At 35.3% G+C, this 21,645-nt stretch overlaps 1 protein-coding gene and 1 pseudogene across 1 annotated transcript; one reads left to right on the top strand and one right to left on the bottom strand.

The window, feature by feature from the left end:
- On the bottom strand, window positions 2-6,120 carry LOC109233034. The gene is made up of 7 exons (XM_019398771.1): window positions 6,039-6,120; window positions 4,517-4,702; window positions 3,934-4,116; window positions 3,572-3,751; window positions 1,936-2,106; window positions 530-715; window positions 2-263 (listed from the first exon to the last, which is right to left on the bottom strand). Exons 1-7 carry the CDS (start codon window positions 6,054-6,056, stop codon window positions 213-215), a joined length of 975 nt encoding a protein of 324 aa, XP_019254316.1. The 5' UTR covers window positions 6,057-6,120; the 3' UTR covers window positions 2-212.
- LOC109233032 lies at window positions 9,879-18,508 on the top strand (annotated as a pseudogene).

The following is a 21,645-nucleotide window of genomic DNA, read 5'->3' as shown; positions in this document are numbered from 1 at the left end:
ATAAATAGATACCAAGAATTACATAGCTATTGACTGTAACACTGCTATATTTACTTGAGTTTTACTCCAAGCAAGAGGCTTGGATGCATACATATACCCTACTGAAAAATTGATAAAACTCTCTCATGCTTACTTTAAGAACACATGAGAGAAATAGTCAGGTCAAGACTGTTAAAAAGGAGGCTGCTCGCCCACACTAAAAAACCACGGCATCATACAGGAAGACAGCAACTAAGATACGTCAGGAACTTGTTCTTTTTCCTCTGCACAAAGGACATATCCAAAATGATTAGAGGTACGGTTGCAACTTGCATAACCACAATGTATATGGAAGCTATGTTGGTATATAATGTTTGGCATGTTCTGATCCTAGGGCGTTAAGCAAGTACGAATATGGGTCTGAACAAACCCCAATATGCACTTATGTTCAGTTACTTGAGGAAATTCTGTCTTGAGAATCTTATAATGCGTAGTATTGAAGATACGTTTTCCGTGTAACTCAATTTTTTTTGAGTTTAGGATGTCTTACCCTGGCAGCTTGCTCTCGCTCCCTGCAAAGAAGCTCCTGCTCAAAATCATAGCTACGATGGGTTAAATCACTTTTGTGATGCTTCCTGTTGGCGCGCGCTTGAGAGAACACCACAGAATAATTGGTCTCGCTCGGAGTCTTTTGATCCCACTCTCCAAATTGAGGTACAGACAACCAACCAGTTTTCTACAGATTTAGAAAACCATATGATAAGTTATTAATAGCTTGTGAGTATTTTCCGACTACAAAGCTCATAGTATTTTATGGATGATTAGTATGGAATTCATGACTAATACAACTTTGCAGTGCATGATTAAAAGTGTGAACATAATGAACACATTACTCATTAGCTAAATAAACAATTTGAGGGAGAGATTACTGTAAAGGTTATAGATTCCACATATGAAGTAAGACTTCTAGGTGCAGTAATGATCACTTGTTGTTTCTGGCAGTGGCTGGTGTTACTTTCAAAACAATTTTTCATTCTTAGCGGGCTATATTCATTCTATTGAAATTCTACAATCCACATTGACTACTGCAATTTCAGTTTAATGCAAGGATGTAAGAAAGGAAATGAAGTGTTGCTACTTGAGGAATATCGGAATAGTTTAATCTTAGGTATGGTTCAATTTCCTTTTTCTTACATCCATACCAATGACATATGGAACAGAAGAGAACACGTCAGATACAAATAACAGTTTCTATGAGCCCGTTTGGATTGGCTTATTTTAAATGCTTTTAAGCCATTTTGTAGTGTTTGGATAAAGTAAAAAAGTGCTTTTAAGCACATGATTTTAAGCTAAAATGACAAAAATAAGCCAAAAGCGAAAAGCTAGAATTCCTAACTTATGGCTTTTGGCTTAAAAGTTACTTACAACAAGCCCATCCAAACGGGCTCTATATGTGGCCATCACTGTAAAACTGTAAAAATAGGAAGGGAGGAAAATGACTATTTTAATGAGGGATGTTATATAATGCACTGATCCAAGATATTGTAGATCTTTGAGATAACTTCTAGTCATGTGATTTAAGGTATAGCTCATCTTCTTTTATCACTTTCAATGATCATATTGCCGTAACAACATACCAATGCGTATGGAGGTCTATGCCAAATTTAGAGGTAAGCCGACATCATATTGTCCTGTGTTCCAGTACACATAGAGGGTCTATGCAGGATATCACCAAACTATCCAGGTGACGTTATCTCATTTTATCTTCTATGTATGGTAGAGCATTCATGTTAATATTCACATTTTTATGATATTCATCTTGTGGATTTTATCATGCTTTTGCCAAACCAAAGAAAAGTCTGTATTATATGACTAAAGGAAAGTTTTCTCCAAAATATTATGTATCTGCATATGTAAATGAACTTTCATGCGTTTAGGAAACAAAGTTTTCCTTACCATCGGTGAGACATCCTGGCGCTTGCCAAGCTCTTGTTCATTTCCCAGGCTGTGGGGTTTATGCTGCTTCTTTTTAGCATGAGCTTGGGAGAACACCATGGGATAATTAGGATTGTCCCCTGTCTTTTGATCCTGTGCTCCATGTTGAGGCATGGCCACCGGACTATTTTTCTAAAAATTCAGAAAGAGAAGGAAAAAAAAAACTATCAGTGACACGATGACACTAGAGTTACCCACTCTGTGGAAGACTTGAATTATTATAAGTTTTGAATCATTAAATATATCATAAACTATGATGAATGATATTTGGAAAAAGGTCATGAATGATGTTCATGGGAAACATAGTTTGTCTTTTCTTGAAATTTATATTCTCGTGGTCAATGCACATTAACTAACAGAAAACATGATGAACATAGTGGTAAAAAGTGAAGTTAACTTATTGACCAGATAATATACATGTTGTCGCTACGACAAAATTGTACTCTAGAGATATTGCAACTGGAAATTTGTCATTCACCAATCATACCTTACTTTCTTTTTCCTTTTTTATAAAATTAATAAAAGAAGGAAATGTAACTTGATTAGGATTACCAGAGATATTGAATTAAAACTCGTGACAGTGCAATTTAAATTCTGATCTCTTCGTTGAACCTTTCTCAGATGCATTCAGTATTGGTATAAATATATGTATTTTTGTTATCTTTTCTTAAAATCTGTTCTTATCCTGGATGTATTGGTCACATTTCCCCTTGTCAGCACAAACTCACCCATTTCATTCCATACAGACTGGACATGTCTATGAATAGTTCTCTCCTAGTGACTGGTGACAACTGCTAATCTCAAATCACCAGTAGCATAATTGATGTAGTAAAATGGACAAGTAGCAACAACAACAACAGCAACATACCCGGTGCACTCCCACAAGCCCACAAGTGGGGTCTTGGGAGGGTAGTATGTACACAGACCTTACCCCTACCTTGTGAAGGTAGAGAGGTTGTTTATGGTAAATGGTACGCAATAAACAGTTCTATAACCTTTCTACTTTTCTCTTCCTCGCCATCTAACAAACACTTCTAGCCTAACTGGGGAAAATGGATTTACAAAGTCTCGATGGTCTGGGACAGCTGACCTGACCTATGATTCTCATGGACCTAACTAAAAAAATAGTTAAGGTACTTGAAATGGTGCCAAGCAGAAGCATTACTGTCACTTTCTCATTTTCCTAGTTAATTCCTAGGAAGCACGTCCTCACTGCCAGAAGATGCTGTCAACTTGTACTGGTAAAGCAGCTTCACATCCAACTGGTTGGTTGGGTGTTTTTGGGAGGTAAGTAGGAACACTGTTGAACCCCCTTAGGTGGTGAAGGAAAAAAAGATCTATCCATTCGCTCACCTAAGTAAAGGCCATACTACTTGTGGTCTAAAATTGTTGATTCACATGCAGAATAGGGGTGGTAATTATGTTCTTTTGGCATGAGATGGACAAGCTTCTATTGTATGACTTGTTGAAGACATAACTAAGTAAATAGAAGTGGTTCCTCTCTAATAGCTTAAATATTTGGATGAGATGGTCACACAGTTAAACATAACTAAAAGGAAGTGTGTCTCGAGTCTCATAAGAAACAAGTATTTCTTACCCTAGGTGAAGCCTCGTTGTGCTTGCGAAGCTCCTGTTCATTTCCCAACTTGCGGCGTGCTGAAGCATGTTTATGTTGCTTCTTTTCGGCACGAGCTTGAGGGGACACCTTTGCATAATCAGGACTACCCCCACTCTTTTGATCCCACACTCCAAATTGAGGCACAGACATTGGACGTTTCTACAGATTTAACAATAACACTTTGATCAGTTATCCATTCCTAGAAGACATGAAATGTTAAAGGAACTCCCGACAATATTGTTAGAGGAATGTTTTGATAGTTATATAATGCATTAAATGAAAATGCATCTGCATATGTAAATGAATTATTCAAGTATTAGAAACAAAGTAGTATTTCTTACCATGGATGAAACCTCTTGATGTTTGCCAAGTTCTTTCTCATTTCCCAGGCTTCGGTGTGTTAGATCATGTCTATGTGACTTCTTGTTGGCATGAGCTTTGGGGGACACCTTGGAATAATCAGGATTTCCCTCAGTCTTTTGATTCCTTTCTCCAAATTGAGGCACTGGCGTCGAGCTATCTTCCTACAGATTCAGAAAAACTATTAGTTAGACAATGACATTGTGAGTTACCTCCTCTCTGCAATACATATGAAAGGTTATCTGTGAATTAATTGTTAAATATATTGTATGTTAGAATAACTTGCATAAGGAGATCGATAAATGATCTTAATAAGGTGATGGTTCCTCTTAAATTTAACGTCAATCCTCACCTCATGAGTTATATTTTAGAGTCAAATTAGGACTAATGTCCGCATTTCTTAACAAAATAAGGAGCAGTATTCACATTGTTGCACTACCAAAGCTAAGTTCCCATTGTACTACTAAAGGAAGGTGTGTCTCTTGAGACTTATAATGCATTGAATGAAGATATTTGTGCATATATAAATGAATTTTCTTGATGTTAGAAAAAATTATTTCTTACTCTGGGTGAAACTTCTTGGAGCTTGGCAAGAATCTCTTGCTCATTTCCCAGGTTGTGTTGTGCTAGATTATGTCTATTCTGCTTCTTGTTTGCACGAGCTTGGGAAAATACCATGGAAAAATTAAGATTGTCCCCAGTTTTATGATCCCAAGCTCCAAACTGAGGCACATACGGCAATCCATATTTCTGTATATATAGAAGATAAAACTGTTTAAGTAGTTAAACAATGATACTACAGAGTTACCCGATATCTATGATATGAGACGATATACATAAGCGTTGGATAATTAAGTGTAGTGTAAACTATATTGACTTGTCCAAGGAGAAAGTTTATGAGTAATTTGGGGAATGTTCACAATAGTGAACTCTCTACAGGATACTGTGTATGCAAATAAGTTCCCTTTTCCAGATACAATTTTGGGAAGACCAAATACATAAAGTAGAATAAGTAACTAGGGAACCAGAGGTATTGGGTCGAGCCCTGTGAATGGACTTGCCTTTGGTATGGAGTGCTTTACCCAAGGGCACATTTAGGGGGACGAAAAGGGGTTCACCCGAACTCTCTTCGCCAAAAATTTACACTGTGTATATAAGGCAAAATCTGTGTTTTACCTGTATATATTATGTTTTGAATTTCCTTTACATAGGTCTAAAGCATAGCTCAACGGTCAAGGGGTTCAAAACTTTTATGTGGTCACTAGTTCAATTCCCACTAGCCACAGTCTCTTCTAATTGTTTAACTTTTTTTCTTTTTTGAACCGCCTTAATGAAAATTCTACCTTCGCCACTGGCTTTACCCCCAACGGAAGTCGGGCCCCAAAGCGGATATTGGACACCGAGTGTGAACCAAAGAAAACTTGGGAGAAAGAGTAGCTCTTCATCCTATGATATTGTTATGATTTCTCATATATTACTTACAAGCTAACTATAGTAAAACTTACAATTGAGCCAATAAAGAGATGAAAGTAATTCTTGTAATGTATGCAACTTCATTGCACAAATAATAAGACAAGACTAAAAGGGTTTTATTTTATGACTAAATATCTACATTAAGAATAAATGTATTAAAGAGAAGAGCTGAAATCTCTTATGATACAAGAGAATCATAAGGGTATCTCTAACAATTAAATCCACGCTAACAACCATATAAATTAATGTTTTAACATTAATGATGATGTAGAAAACAATATTTAATCTTAATTTTTTTAAAATCATATTTCAATATTATTATTGTTATTCGTTAGGAAATCGTGTAGGCCATAAACAGAAGACACAGCAGGAGAAACAAAATCAATAAAGAAATATCAAGAGAAAAGTACAATAATTTTTTTTTAATGGATCCTGAGAAACAAAATCTCCAACTCATAAAGATACATTAACTACTCTATCTTCGTGATCATATTCCATTAAAAAACTTAAAACAATCTTCAAAAGAAAAGAAAAGGAAAAACAAATATGTGAGAAATACATAATAAAATTTACAATCTTTCAAGATAACATAAAAACAAAATAAAAGACATACCTCCCTTTGTTTCGCCATATTGGAGCTGAAATTGGATAGGAAAAAGAAGAGAGAAAATGGTGGAATTTTTTTTGGGAAGAGGTTAATTATGTGTTTGTCTCGTGTATATATAAGCCTCTAATTTTTATGGAGTTTAAATTAACTTGCCACATATTCTAACTATTCAATTATATCCATTGCCTTAAGAAACTACAGGTAAAAATTAAAAGGTACTCCCTCCGGTTCACAATAAGTGACCAATTTGCTTTTTCATTTTGGTTCAAAATAAGTGTCCAGTTATGTAATCAAGAAAGAATTCAATTTGTTTTTACAAAATAACCCCTATGTACATATCCCTAAAAAATTTCTTACTCCTCACAAATGTTTAATTAGGGGTAGTTTAGTCATAGTAGGTATTTTTGTATAGAATTTAGTATTTTCTTAATTGGCGTGCTAAAAGCAAATTTATCACTTATTGTGAACCGGGGGTAGTATATATTAGACCAAAAAAGAAAAAGAAGGAAAAGCATAAAGAGCAATGGAATTGCTAAGATTAATTTGGTTAGTTTATAAAAATAGAGGAGAAGTATTAAAAAGATTTCTTTCTCTTTTTGGATGTCAAATGAAAAGTAAAAGAGGGCATACTTGTTTTGTTTTTAATTCTTTCCTTATTTTCCTTAAATCTTTGCTGAGGAAAATTCCCTTTTAAACAATAAGCCCTTATATAGAATCTCTTAAATAAATTAAGTTAATAGGGGATTTTCTTCTCGCCACTTTCCTTAAAAATTTCGGATCTTTGCGCAAATAGCCGATTATATTTATTATTTACTTTTTTTAAGCATATACATAGATTATACATTGCTTATACACATATAATACATAAATTATGCATATATTATACCTTCACCTGCTATTTTTAGTTTAAGTGGTTAGGTGAGCGGCTATTTGGGTTAATTCTTGATTTTTTTACACAAATAGTCGATCATATTTATTGTTTACTTTTTCTAGCCATATACATAGATTATGCATTAGTTATATACAATTGTACACATATAATACAAAAACTATAAATATATTATACCTCCACCGGCTATTTTTAATTTAAACAGTTGGATAGTCGACTATTTGGGTTAATTCTCCTAAAAGTTCACTATCTACTCCCCTCTCTTTCTCTTTTCTTCTTTTCTTTTTTCAATTTTATATAGACCCAAAAATCTTTTATTTCTTAGAACATCCATCTCAATCTTTGAGAATAGCTCTTTGACATTGAATCTATTATTTCAATTACTATTTTATTAAATTCATAGAGACCCAAATCTATTTTTCTTAGTACATCCATCTCAATCTTTGATTTTAATTACTATTTTATTAAATTATTAATGTTATTACACTGTATTTGTAAAATAAATTCTGGAAATATAAATGAATATAAACAGTAATGAATATAAACAGAAATGACATAAACTAATTCGAGCCCACTGAATTCACAGTGTTTCCTTAAGGAATTTAATCCCCTCCTAGTACCCAAGGTTATGGATTATTTCCTCCCAGGATAGAACGAATTACACACTGGTGTAGTGGTACTTCAAACCCCAGTGTTTCAGCGAACACAAAGTTCGGTAGCAAATCACACTTACTTTTTGCTTTGTTTTGATGCTAAAAGTATGCAGAAGAAGGAGAGGAAACTCAGAAAATTGTAGTTAAAATTCTGAGCAGAATAGTGTTGTATTTATAGCCAAAGTTGGGTCTCTTCAGAATGGCTGTTTATGCAAAACGCCCACAACATAAATGCCATTACATAAATGGCCATTTACTCAATAATAAAGAGGGAAAATAAAGAGGGAAAATTGAAGAGGGTATTTGGTCCAAAAAGTTAATCAATCAATCATTTGACCGAAGCCGAAGCCGAAGCCGAAGCCGAGCCGAGCGAGCGACGACGACGGCGCGAGGCTTGCCTTCTTCTCAACTCTTTAAGAGCTAGAAGAAGAGCAATTGCTTATATACCCATAAAAAACCTCTTCCTCTTCCAATATGGGACAATGCCCATTTGCCAAGGGAGGGGGAACTTAAAATTTCACTCAAAAAATTTCATTTCCCTCCATTTCCCATTCACCCTCTTTTAAGTATTTAATATATTAATTAAATACCTTAAAAACCCAACAATTGTTACTCGTATTTTCGAGGTAAACAATGTGAATGGAGGGTTGTGCAAAAGCTTCTTGTGTTTCTTTGCTGCTGCTCAAAAGAATTTTATTAGTTTGGGCAAACACCTCAAATTTTCAAAAATAGTAATTTTGACCAAAAGAGAATGCTTATGGGTTACTAGAAGCTTGACAAACATACTAACTATTGGAGTAATTAATTCAACAACTAACCTTCAATTTTTTTTGGTAGATAATTAGAATTAGTTTAATATAGTAGAAAGTTAATCAAAAGTCCTCGTGAAATGATACTTTACTGTATTTTTCTGTCCACTACGTATACTTGCATAAGTTAAAGATGCAGATCGCGACAATGCTGTATTTGGTGCAGCTCTAGTTTCCCAATTTCAACACTGCCCAAACTTAACATTATCAATTTCTACAAATAATAAGAAGTTATATCAATAGAGAAAAACAGAGGGTCGTCAATGTTACATAAATCAGATCTAAGTTTAGCAGCACATGGCAAGGTTTTTTCTTAAAACGTACAACTATTTCATTTTTCGGATGTATCTCATAGTACTTGAAAAAGAAACATAATTTTACTGGTCATGTACCAGGGCGGATGCACCTTGACTTAGTCAGATAATATTATGCAAATAAGCATACATATATAAAAAAGAAATGACATTGCTTGAAACAAGTAAGTTCCTCAGCTCGTTTGGTCGAGTGTGTTTTTTTGCTTCTCTTAGGTCGTGGGTACAAACCCCAGCATGTGCTGTGGTTTTAAAATTTTGTGCCTTATTTACTAAAACATTACTCTTAGAGGTCGTTTGGTATGAGGTATAAGAAGATATAAGAGTGGTATAAAAATTTAATACCACCTTAATACTCTGTTTGGTTAGCAAACCAAGTATAAGTTATCCCTATGTTAATTTTAACATTAGGATAACTTATACCTTATAGAAGGTAGGGTAATTAGCACCAGTGTAACTTAAAGCTTCTTCTTAGAAATTATGCAATTGTCATTCTTAATACAACATACCAAACAATGAATAAACAACTATCCCAGCATAACTAATCCCAACATAATTTATCCCAATATAACTTATACCAATATAAATCGTATTCCAACCAAACGACCCCTTAATATTAACTTCTAGGATAGGATGCTAGTCCTACTGTTAGTTATCACGTTTTTGAGCTTTTGAGTAATTATTTGATGCCTTTATAAAAAAAGAGGTATTTGGAAATTACTTTTGATGAGGATTCTAAATAAAAATAAAAAATAACAAATTCTACTTAAAAAATGAAAACTCATCGAGCGGAGTTGTAATAATAGTTTGAATGTTGTTTTTCTTAATATGATTTGAACTGTATTTTTTAATATGATATTGTTACATAGATATGTTTATTTATTTATTCACTTTTTTAAATATCAACATCGTTTAACAAAAATCATGCCTGTGCCCCTGTTCATGTATGTACTACTACTAACTAGCCAGAGATGAGTCCAGTTGAAGTTAATTTTGATTTTACTGTTCGACATCTACACAACTGTTGCAATATTTAAAATAATATTTTCATGTGATGTGATGTTTAAACATATCTGAAGACAAGTGGAGTGTATAAATACATATAATATTATTATAATATAATCTTTTAGGCCAGAGAGGTGTATATAATTTTCAAATTTGATTACAAAGACTAAGATAAAAATATAGAAAGACTTCAAAAAGTCATTGAATCGTTAATTAATCTTGGACTTATCAATCTGTATTTGATTCTTCTTTCTATTGGTAGTCTTTCAAGTTGTCTTCAGCCAATATTGCTTCAACTTCTCTCACATACTATATATTTTGCTGAATCCCAGCGCTTACTTTCTTCACCTATTAATTTCTCAAACAAGATAGGTTCTAATTAAACAGCTGTAATCTTGGTCGGTTTGCTGAAATTTATGTGGTGAAAAGGTATGATTATATGTTGAAAGTCTCTTATTTCTGGTGCTTTTGTCTTCCATTTATAACACAGCTAGATTATTGTATTCTCTTATTCTTTCTGGTGATCTAATTAGGGTTTTTTTTTCACCTGAAAATGAAAGGATATTGCCGCCGATATTTAGCTGAGTTCAAGACCGGTGCTCTCACTGCCTACAAAGCTGCTCAGGTTTGTTTCTTATTGGCCTCCTTGAGGTTATTCTTGATCTGTTTAATGTTTTGATTAGGATTTTACGGATCTGTTTGCTGCGCCTAGCTAATATTTGTTTTCCTGAATATTTATTAGGTGTTATACTTTATTCTTTATCTTAAACTCCTTTAAATATAAAACATTTTATGTTTGGCTGAGATTGACAATTCTGATGTTAGAGATTTGACTAATTGCATCTAAAATTACTATTTATCAAAATAATTGCTCATTATACACCACTGGATGTTTGACCTTGATCCATATTTCGAGAATCAGAAGCATAAGAACTACTACAACATGAAAAATGTTTTTGTGCTAAAATATTAGAAAAAATTAGCAAAAAAGTTCAATGCAACAACAAGAGCTACAAATGGTTTTACCGGCTAAAGTATAGTACTGTTATTTCTATTGTTTTCTTGTCTGTTCACAGATATCACCTAGATATGCACTGAGGGTACTATGGTCAATCAACTTTTTTTTCCTTTTTGTTTGAGATGTCTGGCTATATGTGTAGCAAATTGTTTTCTAGGTTTTCTACTTTTTGGTATACCTCGTGAATATGGGTTCTTTTATTTTGGTGCATTCATTCTAAGTTGTGCGGACTCTTCGATTTTGGTGTCGTCCCCGTCCCGATACGAGACGGGGACGGGGACGGGGATGGGATACGTCCCGGATTTGGTCAACTGACTTCAGACACTTTGGCCGGAGTCCATCGACAAATTTGGAAGAAAATTGAGATTTTGATTTCTCAAAATAAAAAATAAAACAAATTTAGGACAATGAAAGAATAATGTCCATTTTGGAAAATGAAAGATTGAATTCTATACTATTCATATTAGTTTTTCACAGAATATCTCTCAAAATTTACAATATTTTTATAGCTCTATTTTTTATTAGCCGAATCCCCGCACTCGTATCCATATCCGGATCTGCACCCCCGAATCTTAAAATTTAGATTTTGCCAAATCCTATACTCGGATCCGTCCTCGAATTGGATACCTGCACCCGAGTCCGGACAACTTAGCATTCTTTGTGAAAATTTATTTAAAAAAGAAAAAGAAAAATTGTTGCAAATTGTTTCCTGCTATATGCTTCTTCCTTCAGTTTCTTGTGTTCTGATTTCTACTTCTTTCTCTTCTTTCTCGTGATAAAGTTTTTTGTATTTTTTATACACCAGATCTTGAGAAGTTGAGAGGAAGAGAAGGAAAAGCTACTTTTGCTTGACTAGTGAGAATTCCATACATGGAAAGAGGAAAAGAAAATGAAGGAGAAAGAGAGAAAGGGGAAGCAAACAACTCATCGGTATGTCATACACTATTTATACATATAATACTGATGTTTTATACTTCAATACTACATAAGAGGGTTGATTTGTGTGGTGCCCAATTTTCGCGTGCACTGGATTATCGAAAGACCTGGTTCTTCTATGCATTCCTTAAACTATAGTTGCAGAATAAATAATGCAGAAAGTAAAGAACATAAGAATTTTTACGTGGAAAACACTCGGCTGAAAAAGTAAAAAAACCATGACCTACTACCCAATAGAATTTTTCCCGAACACTTTACTACAACTCTGAGCCAACAATAAAGTTTACAAACTCTTCCAATCCTAAGGATTAACTCTAACCCATGCAGCAACACGTTATAGGCTGTTGCAACTACTTCAAGTTAACTCTAACTTGAGTGATACAACTCTGAGCTAACAATAAAGTTTATGACCTCTTGCAAACCTAAGGATTAACTCTAACCCTTGTAGCAACATGCCGCAGGTTGTTGCGACTACTTCAAGTTAACTTAACTTGAGCAATACAACTCAAGTACCTAGTACAAATGCGTATAAGAAAAGCTGAAAGGTACAACTCAAAAGCTCATACTATACTTGAACTAGAATTAAAAACAGACACATGGAACTCTTTATGGAACTGGTTCTTCAATCTGGTTCGTGTAGCTTCAAGACCGCACTCTTGAATCTCACAGGAATTACTCACAAAATGCCTTGTTATTTTGCTCTCAATTCTCGCTTTTACTTCAGTATATGTGCGTCATCTGTAAAAGAGAACAACATTGACATTTATAGAGTTAGTAAATAAAGAGTAACTAGAAGTCTAATGCTTTATTCTTCCTTAGTGGAAGAGTTCTAATTAACTTCAACCTCTAACTCTTTCCTTTTCTTGGATAGAGTTCTCTTCAAGTAAGGAGTCATGCTCCTTATCAAATATGCAATCTTTTCGTTCAGGGATTATCAGAAATAACCACTTATACTTATTCCTTTCACGTACATGCCTTTTGCTTGATTCTAACTATGACCTGAGTACAGTGTCCATGGACCTGATTCATTTATGTGTTCCTTTATCAATCATTAAAACCGATACCGCTTAGGTCAACAAACACTAATATCGCCTTGATGATTATTCAAATAATCCTCAAGATAATATAATGCTATTCAAATACTTTAAGAATGGTTGTTCAAAAGTTCATAATTCGATCATGGAGTCTTTTTTGGTCGAATATTTATTTGCTAAGGGGCAATGGCAATTTTTTTTGGTAGAATATTTATTTGGTGTAATCAATCGGCTTGAGTTAGTTTTTACCATGCTAATACTATCTTCCCACTAGTTATGGCAATATGTCATAACTATGTTGTCAATAACATAACATATTATCATTGGAAATCATATGCAAATCATTGGCAATTCAATCTCAGTTCTATATCATCATGTATACTTTATTAAAGCATTCATGTCATACAATATATGGTCTCATCACAGAAATCTAATCATATATTTGAATGGACAAGTAATAGGAGTATCAAATAAGACTTTATCATGTCATGACACTTGTCCCAGTATGTTCATTTCATAGCATTAGGAAATATGTTTGTAAAACATTCTTCAACATACATTTTCATGGAAATAATCTAATAGAAAACAAGTTGGAGGAGGTTATTACCCATGTTAAGTCGCCCAGAAAGTCGTGAATGATCCGAAGACCCAATTATGGAAATAATCAAATATATATTTTGGGATATATATATAGGGGTTGTAGTATGAGATTTTATAGATTGTATTGTGCTTTTCTTCTCATTCAAAATGAAAAACTCTCTCTACTTCGGCCTCGAGGATTGACTTAGTTGAACCTTGTTAAATCCTTTTATTTTTTTTCTTCTCTATTTGCTTTATGTATGATTGTGTGCTAGTTAACTCACGATATTCCGCAACACCCCTTTTAGTAAATTTAGTCCTTGAATATTTAAGCATAATGCACGTAGACTCAAAGGGATGTGGAAATCTTGGTATAATGCATTCCTCAACTCTCCAAGTTGCTTCCTCACTTGTATGGTTATTCTAAATCAATTTCACAGATGCAATTTCTTTAGAATGCTACTTTCAACTATCAATCAACTACAGCCACATATTTGTCTCTATAGTTCATATTTTCATCCAGTTGCACTGACTAGTACTATGACATAAGATGGATCACGTTAGTCTTTTCTCTGCATAGACATAAGCTTTGGTGGAAGCGTTTGATTGATACTGTACCACTCTTCTCAATAATCTCATATGACTCGATATATTTCTTAACTTCCTTTCTCGACACACCTCATGATGCTCTTCGATAGTGACACTTTCAAGAGCATATGGTCCCTGACGATAACCTTTTACTCCCAAGGTCAGCGATCCACGTAAGGTCTGTATCTACACTAGGCTACTCATAGTCTTTCCTGATAGTTGGAACGTGACCAGCGAATCCTTTACCAAATCCACTTGCAAGAGTTTATCCTAGCGGGGTTCAAACCAACCAATCAGAGATCCTCTATGTATCCCTTATAATGCCTAGTACGACATCTTCTGAGTGCTTGTCTAATAACTGCAGTGATAAGAGAACTCAGCTGACAGCTCCAACTGCCCCTGCTGAAGTATCTAACCAATGTTCTCAGCTTGCGCTCTATGATTTTTATACAAACTCGCTCGATTTTTTCTTTAACTGTTGAATCCCTTATTTTGAGTAAATAACATATACTACATGCCAAACATTTAGCTTATCCAGTATGCTATCCTCTACACTTGTGTTAGCTGCCTGTTAATTTTGAGTAAAATTTGTCGTGGTAAATATGTGGCTCTGAAAGTTTGATACAGCATTTGGTCTTTTGGCAGGTTTCATCTGCTGTACTTCTCAAGGACATCGTCAATCTTCTGGATTTCATAGAGGTGTTAAAGAATGGACGAGTTCAAATTGCTCTTGATATGGATGAAATTGAAAAGCTGACATTAGAGCTGACATTTATATCAGCATTTTTTCAGCTTTATTATTTCATTTCGGATGGTTTTGATGCCGAATTTTCTTGCATATCATATGAGGTTCATGATGTGGTTCAGTCACTTTTTCATCGGAGTGGAGATGACATGCTCGTTAAATTAAAATATCACGTTGTTCCTCGCCTTTTGGAAAATATCGAAAGTTGTATCAGCTCACATCATCGTTCTCAATCAAGTGACATTGTGACTGAGTATCAGCTGGTTGATCTTTTCGACGCCCTCCTCATGAAACTCAATTATCTACCCAAGTGTTGTGCCGGGTTGATTTTCCCATTTATGACTCAATATGAGCTTCTTCAGAATTTATGCGACATTTTAAGAGATTTCCTTGTGTTGAAAGTCAATGGTTGCATTGAGCATGAGACAACTAAATATGTCTTACTTCAGTTTCAACTTATTGCTGAGCGAGTAGGACACTTCTGTTTTGTCCTTCTGTATTATCAACTTGATAAAATAGATGAAACAGATGAACTTGATGAAACACATGATTCTGACGAAACAAATGAAATGCTTGAAGTACCTCAAGTCAACTCCATGCTAGCTCATCTACTTGTGAAGATTATTCCGGTTGAATTGGAAGTTATGCACATATGTTCTACTAATTTGAAAGCTTTGAAGTCAGCAGAAGTTGGAAGATTCATTAAGCAGCTCCTGGAACACTCTCCGGTCATTTTTAGAGAATACCTGTGTCATCTACAAGATGTTATTACTGCTCGAAACATTCATGTCATGATAGAGTTCCTATTGATTATTCTTACTGATATACCCAAGGACTTTATATATCATGACAAATTGTTTGATCTCTTGGCACATGTTGGAGCACTTACGAGGGAGGTATCTATTCGTCTTCACAACTCGGCAAAGAACTCAAGGAATGAAGAGGATATAAATATGAATGAAAAGATTGGACTCTTGAAGGAAGATCTCAAATATGTTTACTTGAAAGCCCCAGATCCATATGATGTTCTCTTCCCCATGAGTGATGGACCTTTATGACTCTTCTACTCAAAAATTTAAATGACTTGCTCAATTCCGATGCTTATTCAGTTGCTTTAATATATGAAGAAATTGAGCTAGTGAAAAAAGACCTTGAATTCATAAGACCGTTCTTGTCAGAGATCATGGTCTCTTGCAGCTTATCTTCTTACTTCCTGATACTGTAAAAAAGATCAAGCTTATCAAAGAAGAGGTACAAGAGAAAATCTCGAAGAACAACGGTCTTATTGGTGCAAACTCTCCCAACAAGCCAGTTGAAAGCAAGTCATCAATAAAGCTAATTGGACAAATAATTGTAGGTTTTAAGGAAGAGACAAACCTGATTATTAGGCAGCTCACTAATGGACTAGCAAAGCTAGATGTCATTTCGATCATTGGTATGCCGGGTTCATGGAAAACCACTCTAGCGTATAAAGTATATAATGATAAGTCTGTTACTAGTCATTTCGACATTCGTGCATGGTGCACGGTGGACCAAGAGCATGACCGGAAAAAGATGTTGCAGAAAATTTATAATCAAGTCATTGGTTCGGATACAAAATTCAATGAGGGTTTTGATGTTTATGACGAGCTCCGGAAAAAGCTACATAGTAGGAGGTACCTTATAGTCTTGGATGACTTGTGGGACACTGAAGCATGGGATGAGCTAACAATGCCTTTTCAGGATTTTCAGAGAGGAAGTAGAATTATTTTAACAAGTCGAGAAAAGGGAGTGGCTTTGCATGGAAAATGCCACAGTGATCCTCTTAACCTTCGATTGCTTAGACCAGAAGAAAGTTTTGAGTTACTAGAGAAAAGGGTATTTGGAGAAGAACGTTGCCCTGATGATTTAAAGAATGTTGGAGAAAAAATAGCCCGAAAGTGTGCAGGGCTTCCCTTGGTACTTGATCTAATCGGTGGAGTCATTGCAAAGAAGGGAAAGGAAAAGGCTTTGTGGCTCGAAGTGCTACATAATTTGAAATCCTTTAAGAATGAAGGAGAAGTGATGAAGGCTATACAGTTAAGTTATGACCATTTATCAGATCACTTAAAACCGTGCTTGCTTTACCTTGCAAGCTATCCAAAGGACAAAGATATTGCAATAGCTAATTTGAAAATTTTATGGAGTGCTGAAGGACTTGTGGAACATGAAGAAGTAGTGAAGGTTTATTTGGATGAGTTAATTTCCAGTAGCTTGGTAAAAGTTTTCATTAAGCGAGGTGGTCGGGACCCGAGTTGCCAAATTCATGATCTCGTGCATGATTTTTGTACGATAAAAGCTAAAAACGAGAAGTTGTTTGACTTCATAAGTTCAAGTCCTCCGTCTTCTTCTTCAAATCTGATGCCACGTGCAATGACCAGTCATTATGATAATTCTGTCTTGTTCAATCCAAGAAAGGAAAATCCTTATGCTAGGCACCTCCTCTCGTTGAAGGTATGCAATCAGCTTTCCTACAACAGTCACCTAAGACACTTGAGGCTTCTTAAAAGGTTAGAGCTGCTGGAAACAAGTTTGACAGATTCTTGCTGAATGAAATAGGCATGCTTGTTCATTTGAGGTGCTTAATCATTCAGACGAATGCTAAAGCTCTCCCTCCGTCATTTTCAAAACTCTTGAATATAGAAACTCTGGTGGTGCAAAATCGGGAATCAAACTGCATGGTACTATCACCTAGTATTTGGAATCTGGCAAAGCTACGACATGTGAGCATCGACAATTGTTCTGTCTTTGATTCGGATTTTGACGAATCAACAGTGGTAAAAGGGGACACGAAGTTAGAGAATTTGAGGATATTATATCGGCTCAACCTTTTCTGTTCGGAAGATACAGAGGATATTTTCAAAAGGTTTCCCAATATTCAAAGCCTTACATTCAGCATTAACGAGCCAAGAGATAATGAACTTGAACAAGTTTCCGCATATTTCTATTGCTCTTGGCCCAAAAAACATACACATCAGTGTGATTTTCACTTACCTTCGAGCTTGAAAAAATTGGAGTTGACGAGGTTTGATCTGACATCCGATTCGCTGTCAAGAATTGCGAGATCACTACCCAACCTTCAAAACCTGCATCTATCATACGCGATCATCCAGGGGAACGAATGGAACATGGAAGAAGTTACCTTCGAGAATCTCAAATTTCTAAGATTGGATGAGGTGTCTTTTTCTGAATGGCAGGTTGGAGATGATTCCTTTCCTGTGCTTGAGGAATTGCATATACTATACTGTGATGAGCTTATGGAGATCCCAGACAGCTTTGGGGATATTCTTTCACTAAAGTCTATCTCACTGTTCGGCAGCCGTCACCTTAAAGATTCAGCCCTACAGATTAAGAAATGTGTTGCAGATACCACTGGAGAGGACAAGCTTGAGGTAATCTACTAGTGAGTTCGTGTGCGGAATGGGGCAACTCTTATGTGAGTTTTGTTCGAATATATTAACTTCTTTTGTACATTAAGCTCCTTTTGTATTTTTTCCCCAATTAATTTAACCAGTATAATCTTTTTTGCAGAGTGTATATAAAGGGAAGTTGGCATACGATTTACTTTGGCCATCACATCAACCTGTTGAGGTTTCATGATGAATGGACCGTTCCTTCCAGCTGTTTTTTTTCCATTTCCTTTATTCCATTGTGGTTAGAGCACTGTTTTTCCAATTGGACTTCTGCTCAATTTTTTCTCTCTCCTTGTTGGTGAGTAAGGGTGCTTATAGACAGCAGAGTTATATGTTCCAAATTTGTTCTATTTACCTTCTTACTGTGACTATTACCAGCTCTTTTGTCACTTATTCTAGCTGTTTCTTTTCCATTTCTTTTATTCTATTGTAGTTAACAATTGATTATCAAGTGTCGCAAGGACTTCTGTTCAATCTTCATTTTTGGGTGGGCAAATACCTAGATAGCCACTTAAACTTGGCACATTTTGTAAGATAGCCACTTAAACTTAGTTCATGACTAGATAGACACTTGAACATGGTAGAAGTTCTAATTTAAGCTATTCAAGCGCTCATGGGTGCATGCAAAACATCCAATTTGCCACATCGGTCGAAGCAGAGGCGGAGCTAGGATTTGAAGCTAATGGGTTTAATATTTTATTCCTTCTAAGTTACCGGGTTCTAAGTTAATAATCTACATATATTCAATGAATTTTTAAAGACAAATATAGAGTTTGGACTTAAGTTATTGGATTCGATCGAACCCGCCTTAGAAGCTCTAGCTCCGCCCCTGAGTCAAAGATGTTCATGAGATACATTTCTGCCAAGTTCAAATATCTATCTAGGCACTCTCACGACCCAAAATCCCAGCCACGGGGCCGTGATGGTGCCTAACGTCCACTTACTAGGCAAGCCAACATTAGCTAAACAATTAAACAATTTAATAATTTCAAAAACACAATAAATAGAAATTAGGACTAAAATATCCTAAAATATATAATAAACCCATAACATCGCTATCTAGACTAATCCCAGAACTGGTGTTACAAGTACATGAACTGCTAGAATACTACAAATAAAGTCTGAGATGAAATACAAACTGTCTGATACAAAATAAACAGTAATATAGATAGGAAGGGGACTTAGGGTCTGCGAACGCCGTGCAGCTTTACCTCAACACTCTGAAAAGGAAGGGTCCGAGCAATCACCATTGAACACCGCTGAGACCAACACTAAGATCTGCACAAGAAGTGCAGAAGTGTAATATGAGTACAACCGACCCCATGTACTCTGTAAATGCCGAGCCTAACTTCGACGAAGTAGTGATACTATGACAAGACACGCACTATAAACTTGGACGAATAATAAGCAGAAAATCAATAAGGATAAAGAGAAACAACTAATTACATGATATCCGGAATAAAAAATATATGACAGAGTGCCCCAGAATATCACTACTTCATAGTATTACAACATAACACGGTAGCGGAACTAACAACCAAGAATAACCACAACACAGCCTCTCTGTTGCGGCGCACAACTCGATCCACATATAATAATAATAATAATAATAATAATAATAATAATAATAATAATAATAATAATAATAATAATAATAATAATAATAATAATAATACTTGCGGCGTGCAACCTGATCCACACATATATAATAATACTGTTGCGACGTGTAACCCGGTCCACACATATATATAATAATATTGTTGCCTTGTGAAACCTGAGCCACATATATAATAACAACCAACTATGGCGAATCTCGCAACGTAACATAAAAGGGAACTAAAACATATAAATTCTCTAAGACAATCCAATATAACATAGTTAAGTGAAATATAAAGCAAGTAAGACGAATAAACAAGTAAAGGCATGAGATACGTAAAAGCATCTATCTAATAACATGCAAGAGCAAAGAACAAGTAAAGACGGACAATAAATCAAGGCATGAATATGCGGAAACATGTAGCAAATAAAGGCATGTAACAAGTGAAGACATCTATTTAGCAAGTAAAGACATGTAACAAGTAAAAATATGGAATAAATAAAGATATGGTATATTTGAAGGCATGCAATTAAGTAGTCCACACCGCATGCTTGGACCCATGACAACGCATATACACTTGTCACCTTGCATATACACCGTTTCCACGCATAAATCAAGTAATGGACCAATCAAGTCATAATTCTTTCAATTCAAGGTTAACCACGATACTTACCATATTCCGGAACAAAGTCAACAATCCAACACGTCTTTCCCTTTGGAACAAGCCTCCAAAACCACCCGAGTCTAGTAAATTGTTATTCAAACCCATAGAAACAAACTTTATAAACTATCCCCGTACGATAAAAATTCATTTTTAACATAATTGAATAAGTCAACAGAAGTCAACCTAGGCTCACGCGGTAATTTAAAATTAAAACTAATTCCCAATTATTCATTCATCCCCAAGACCGGATATGTGAATTGTTTCGAGATCCGACCTTACTTTGAGGTCTAAATCTCAAGTTTATAAAATTCCTAAATTCTACCCAAAATTCCCAATTCTACTTTGAAATTCATAGATTTGATGATGAAATTTATGAAAAAGTAATTGAAATTGATTGAAAACAAGTTAAGATTACGAATCTAAGATGTTGGGAAGTAATTGCTCTCCAAAAATCGCCTCAATTAGGGTTAAAATGGTATAAAGTAAGCTAAGTTACGAAATTCCCATAATTTACCCAACTGCATCGCTACTGCGATCAATGCCTTTCCCTTCCAGTTATCATGATTGTCACAAACACTTCACAGTTGCGAAGGTCCCCCTCTTCGCAAATGGAGACCAGACTTCGCAAAAGCGAAGCTGTGCCCAACCTTCCTGTGTCACAAATGCGATACCCAGATTGCAAATGCGACTTCCCTCTAGTTCGCAAATGCGATACTTTCTTCTCAAAAGCGATATCCCAACCCCCAAGCCCATCTTCGCAATTGCGAGCCTGATATCACAATTGCGAGCTCGCATTTGCGAACAGGTCTTCGCAAATGCGTGACCTGCAGTTTCACACACCAGTTTTTTCTCAGGAGTGCCAAAACTTCCTGTGCATCCAAAACTCATGAATATTCACACGATCGTAATAATATCATACAAACTTTCCCACAAACTCAAATCACCAAAATAACATCTAAAATCTAGAATCAATCATCAAAATTAACTTATTTAACTTTTCACATAATGCGCCGAAACGGCCTCGAGTTACCTAGGACCCTAACCAAACATCCTTACAAATCCAAAATCATCATGCGGACCTATTAGAATTGTCAAAATACCGATCCGAGATTGTTTACCAAAAACGTTGATCGTGGTCAACTCTAGCCACATTAAGGTAAAAAAAATCATATTTTTTTTAAAATTTCACATATAATCTTTCCGAAAAAATGATACGGACTACGCACACAAGTCATAAATCATCAAATCGAGCTATAAGAAGTCTCAGGACAAATAAAAGGAAGCTACCGCTCAAAATGGCATGTCAGGTCGTTATATTCTCCACCTCTAAAAGAAACGTTCGTCCTCGAACGGA

The sequence above is a fragment of the Nicotiana attenuata genome, chromosome 10, assembly GCF_001879085.1.
Source record: "Nicotiana attenuata strain UT chromosome 10, NIATTr2, whole genome shotgun sequence".
NCBI lineage: Eukaryota > Viridiplantae > Streptophyta > Magnoliopsida > Solanales > Solanaceae > Nicotiana > Nicotiana attenuata.
The sequence above is the reverse complement of the archived record's forward strand: the minus strand, read 5'-3'. Positions and strand labels throughout refer to the sequence as shown.

Bases quoted from the DNA above. Each gene is read 5' to 3' on its own strand.
- LOC109233034 (XM_019398771.1), bottom strand. The intron at 4,117-4,516 runs GTAAGAAATAAT...CTGAATCTGTAG, and splicing joins TCCAAGAAGTTTCACCCAGA to GAAGATAGCTCGACGCCAGT. The intron at 716-1,935 runs GTAAGGAAAACT...CTAAATCTGTAG, and splicing joins GCCAGGATGTCTCACCGATG to AAAACTGGTTGGTTGTCTGT.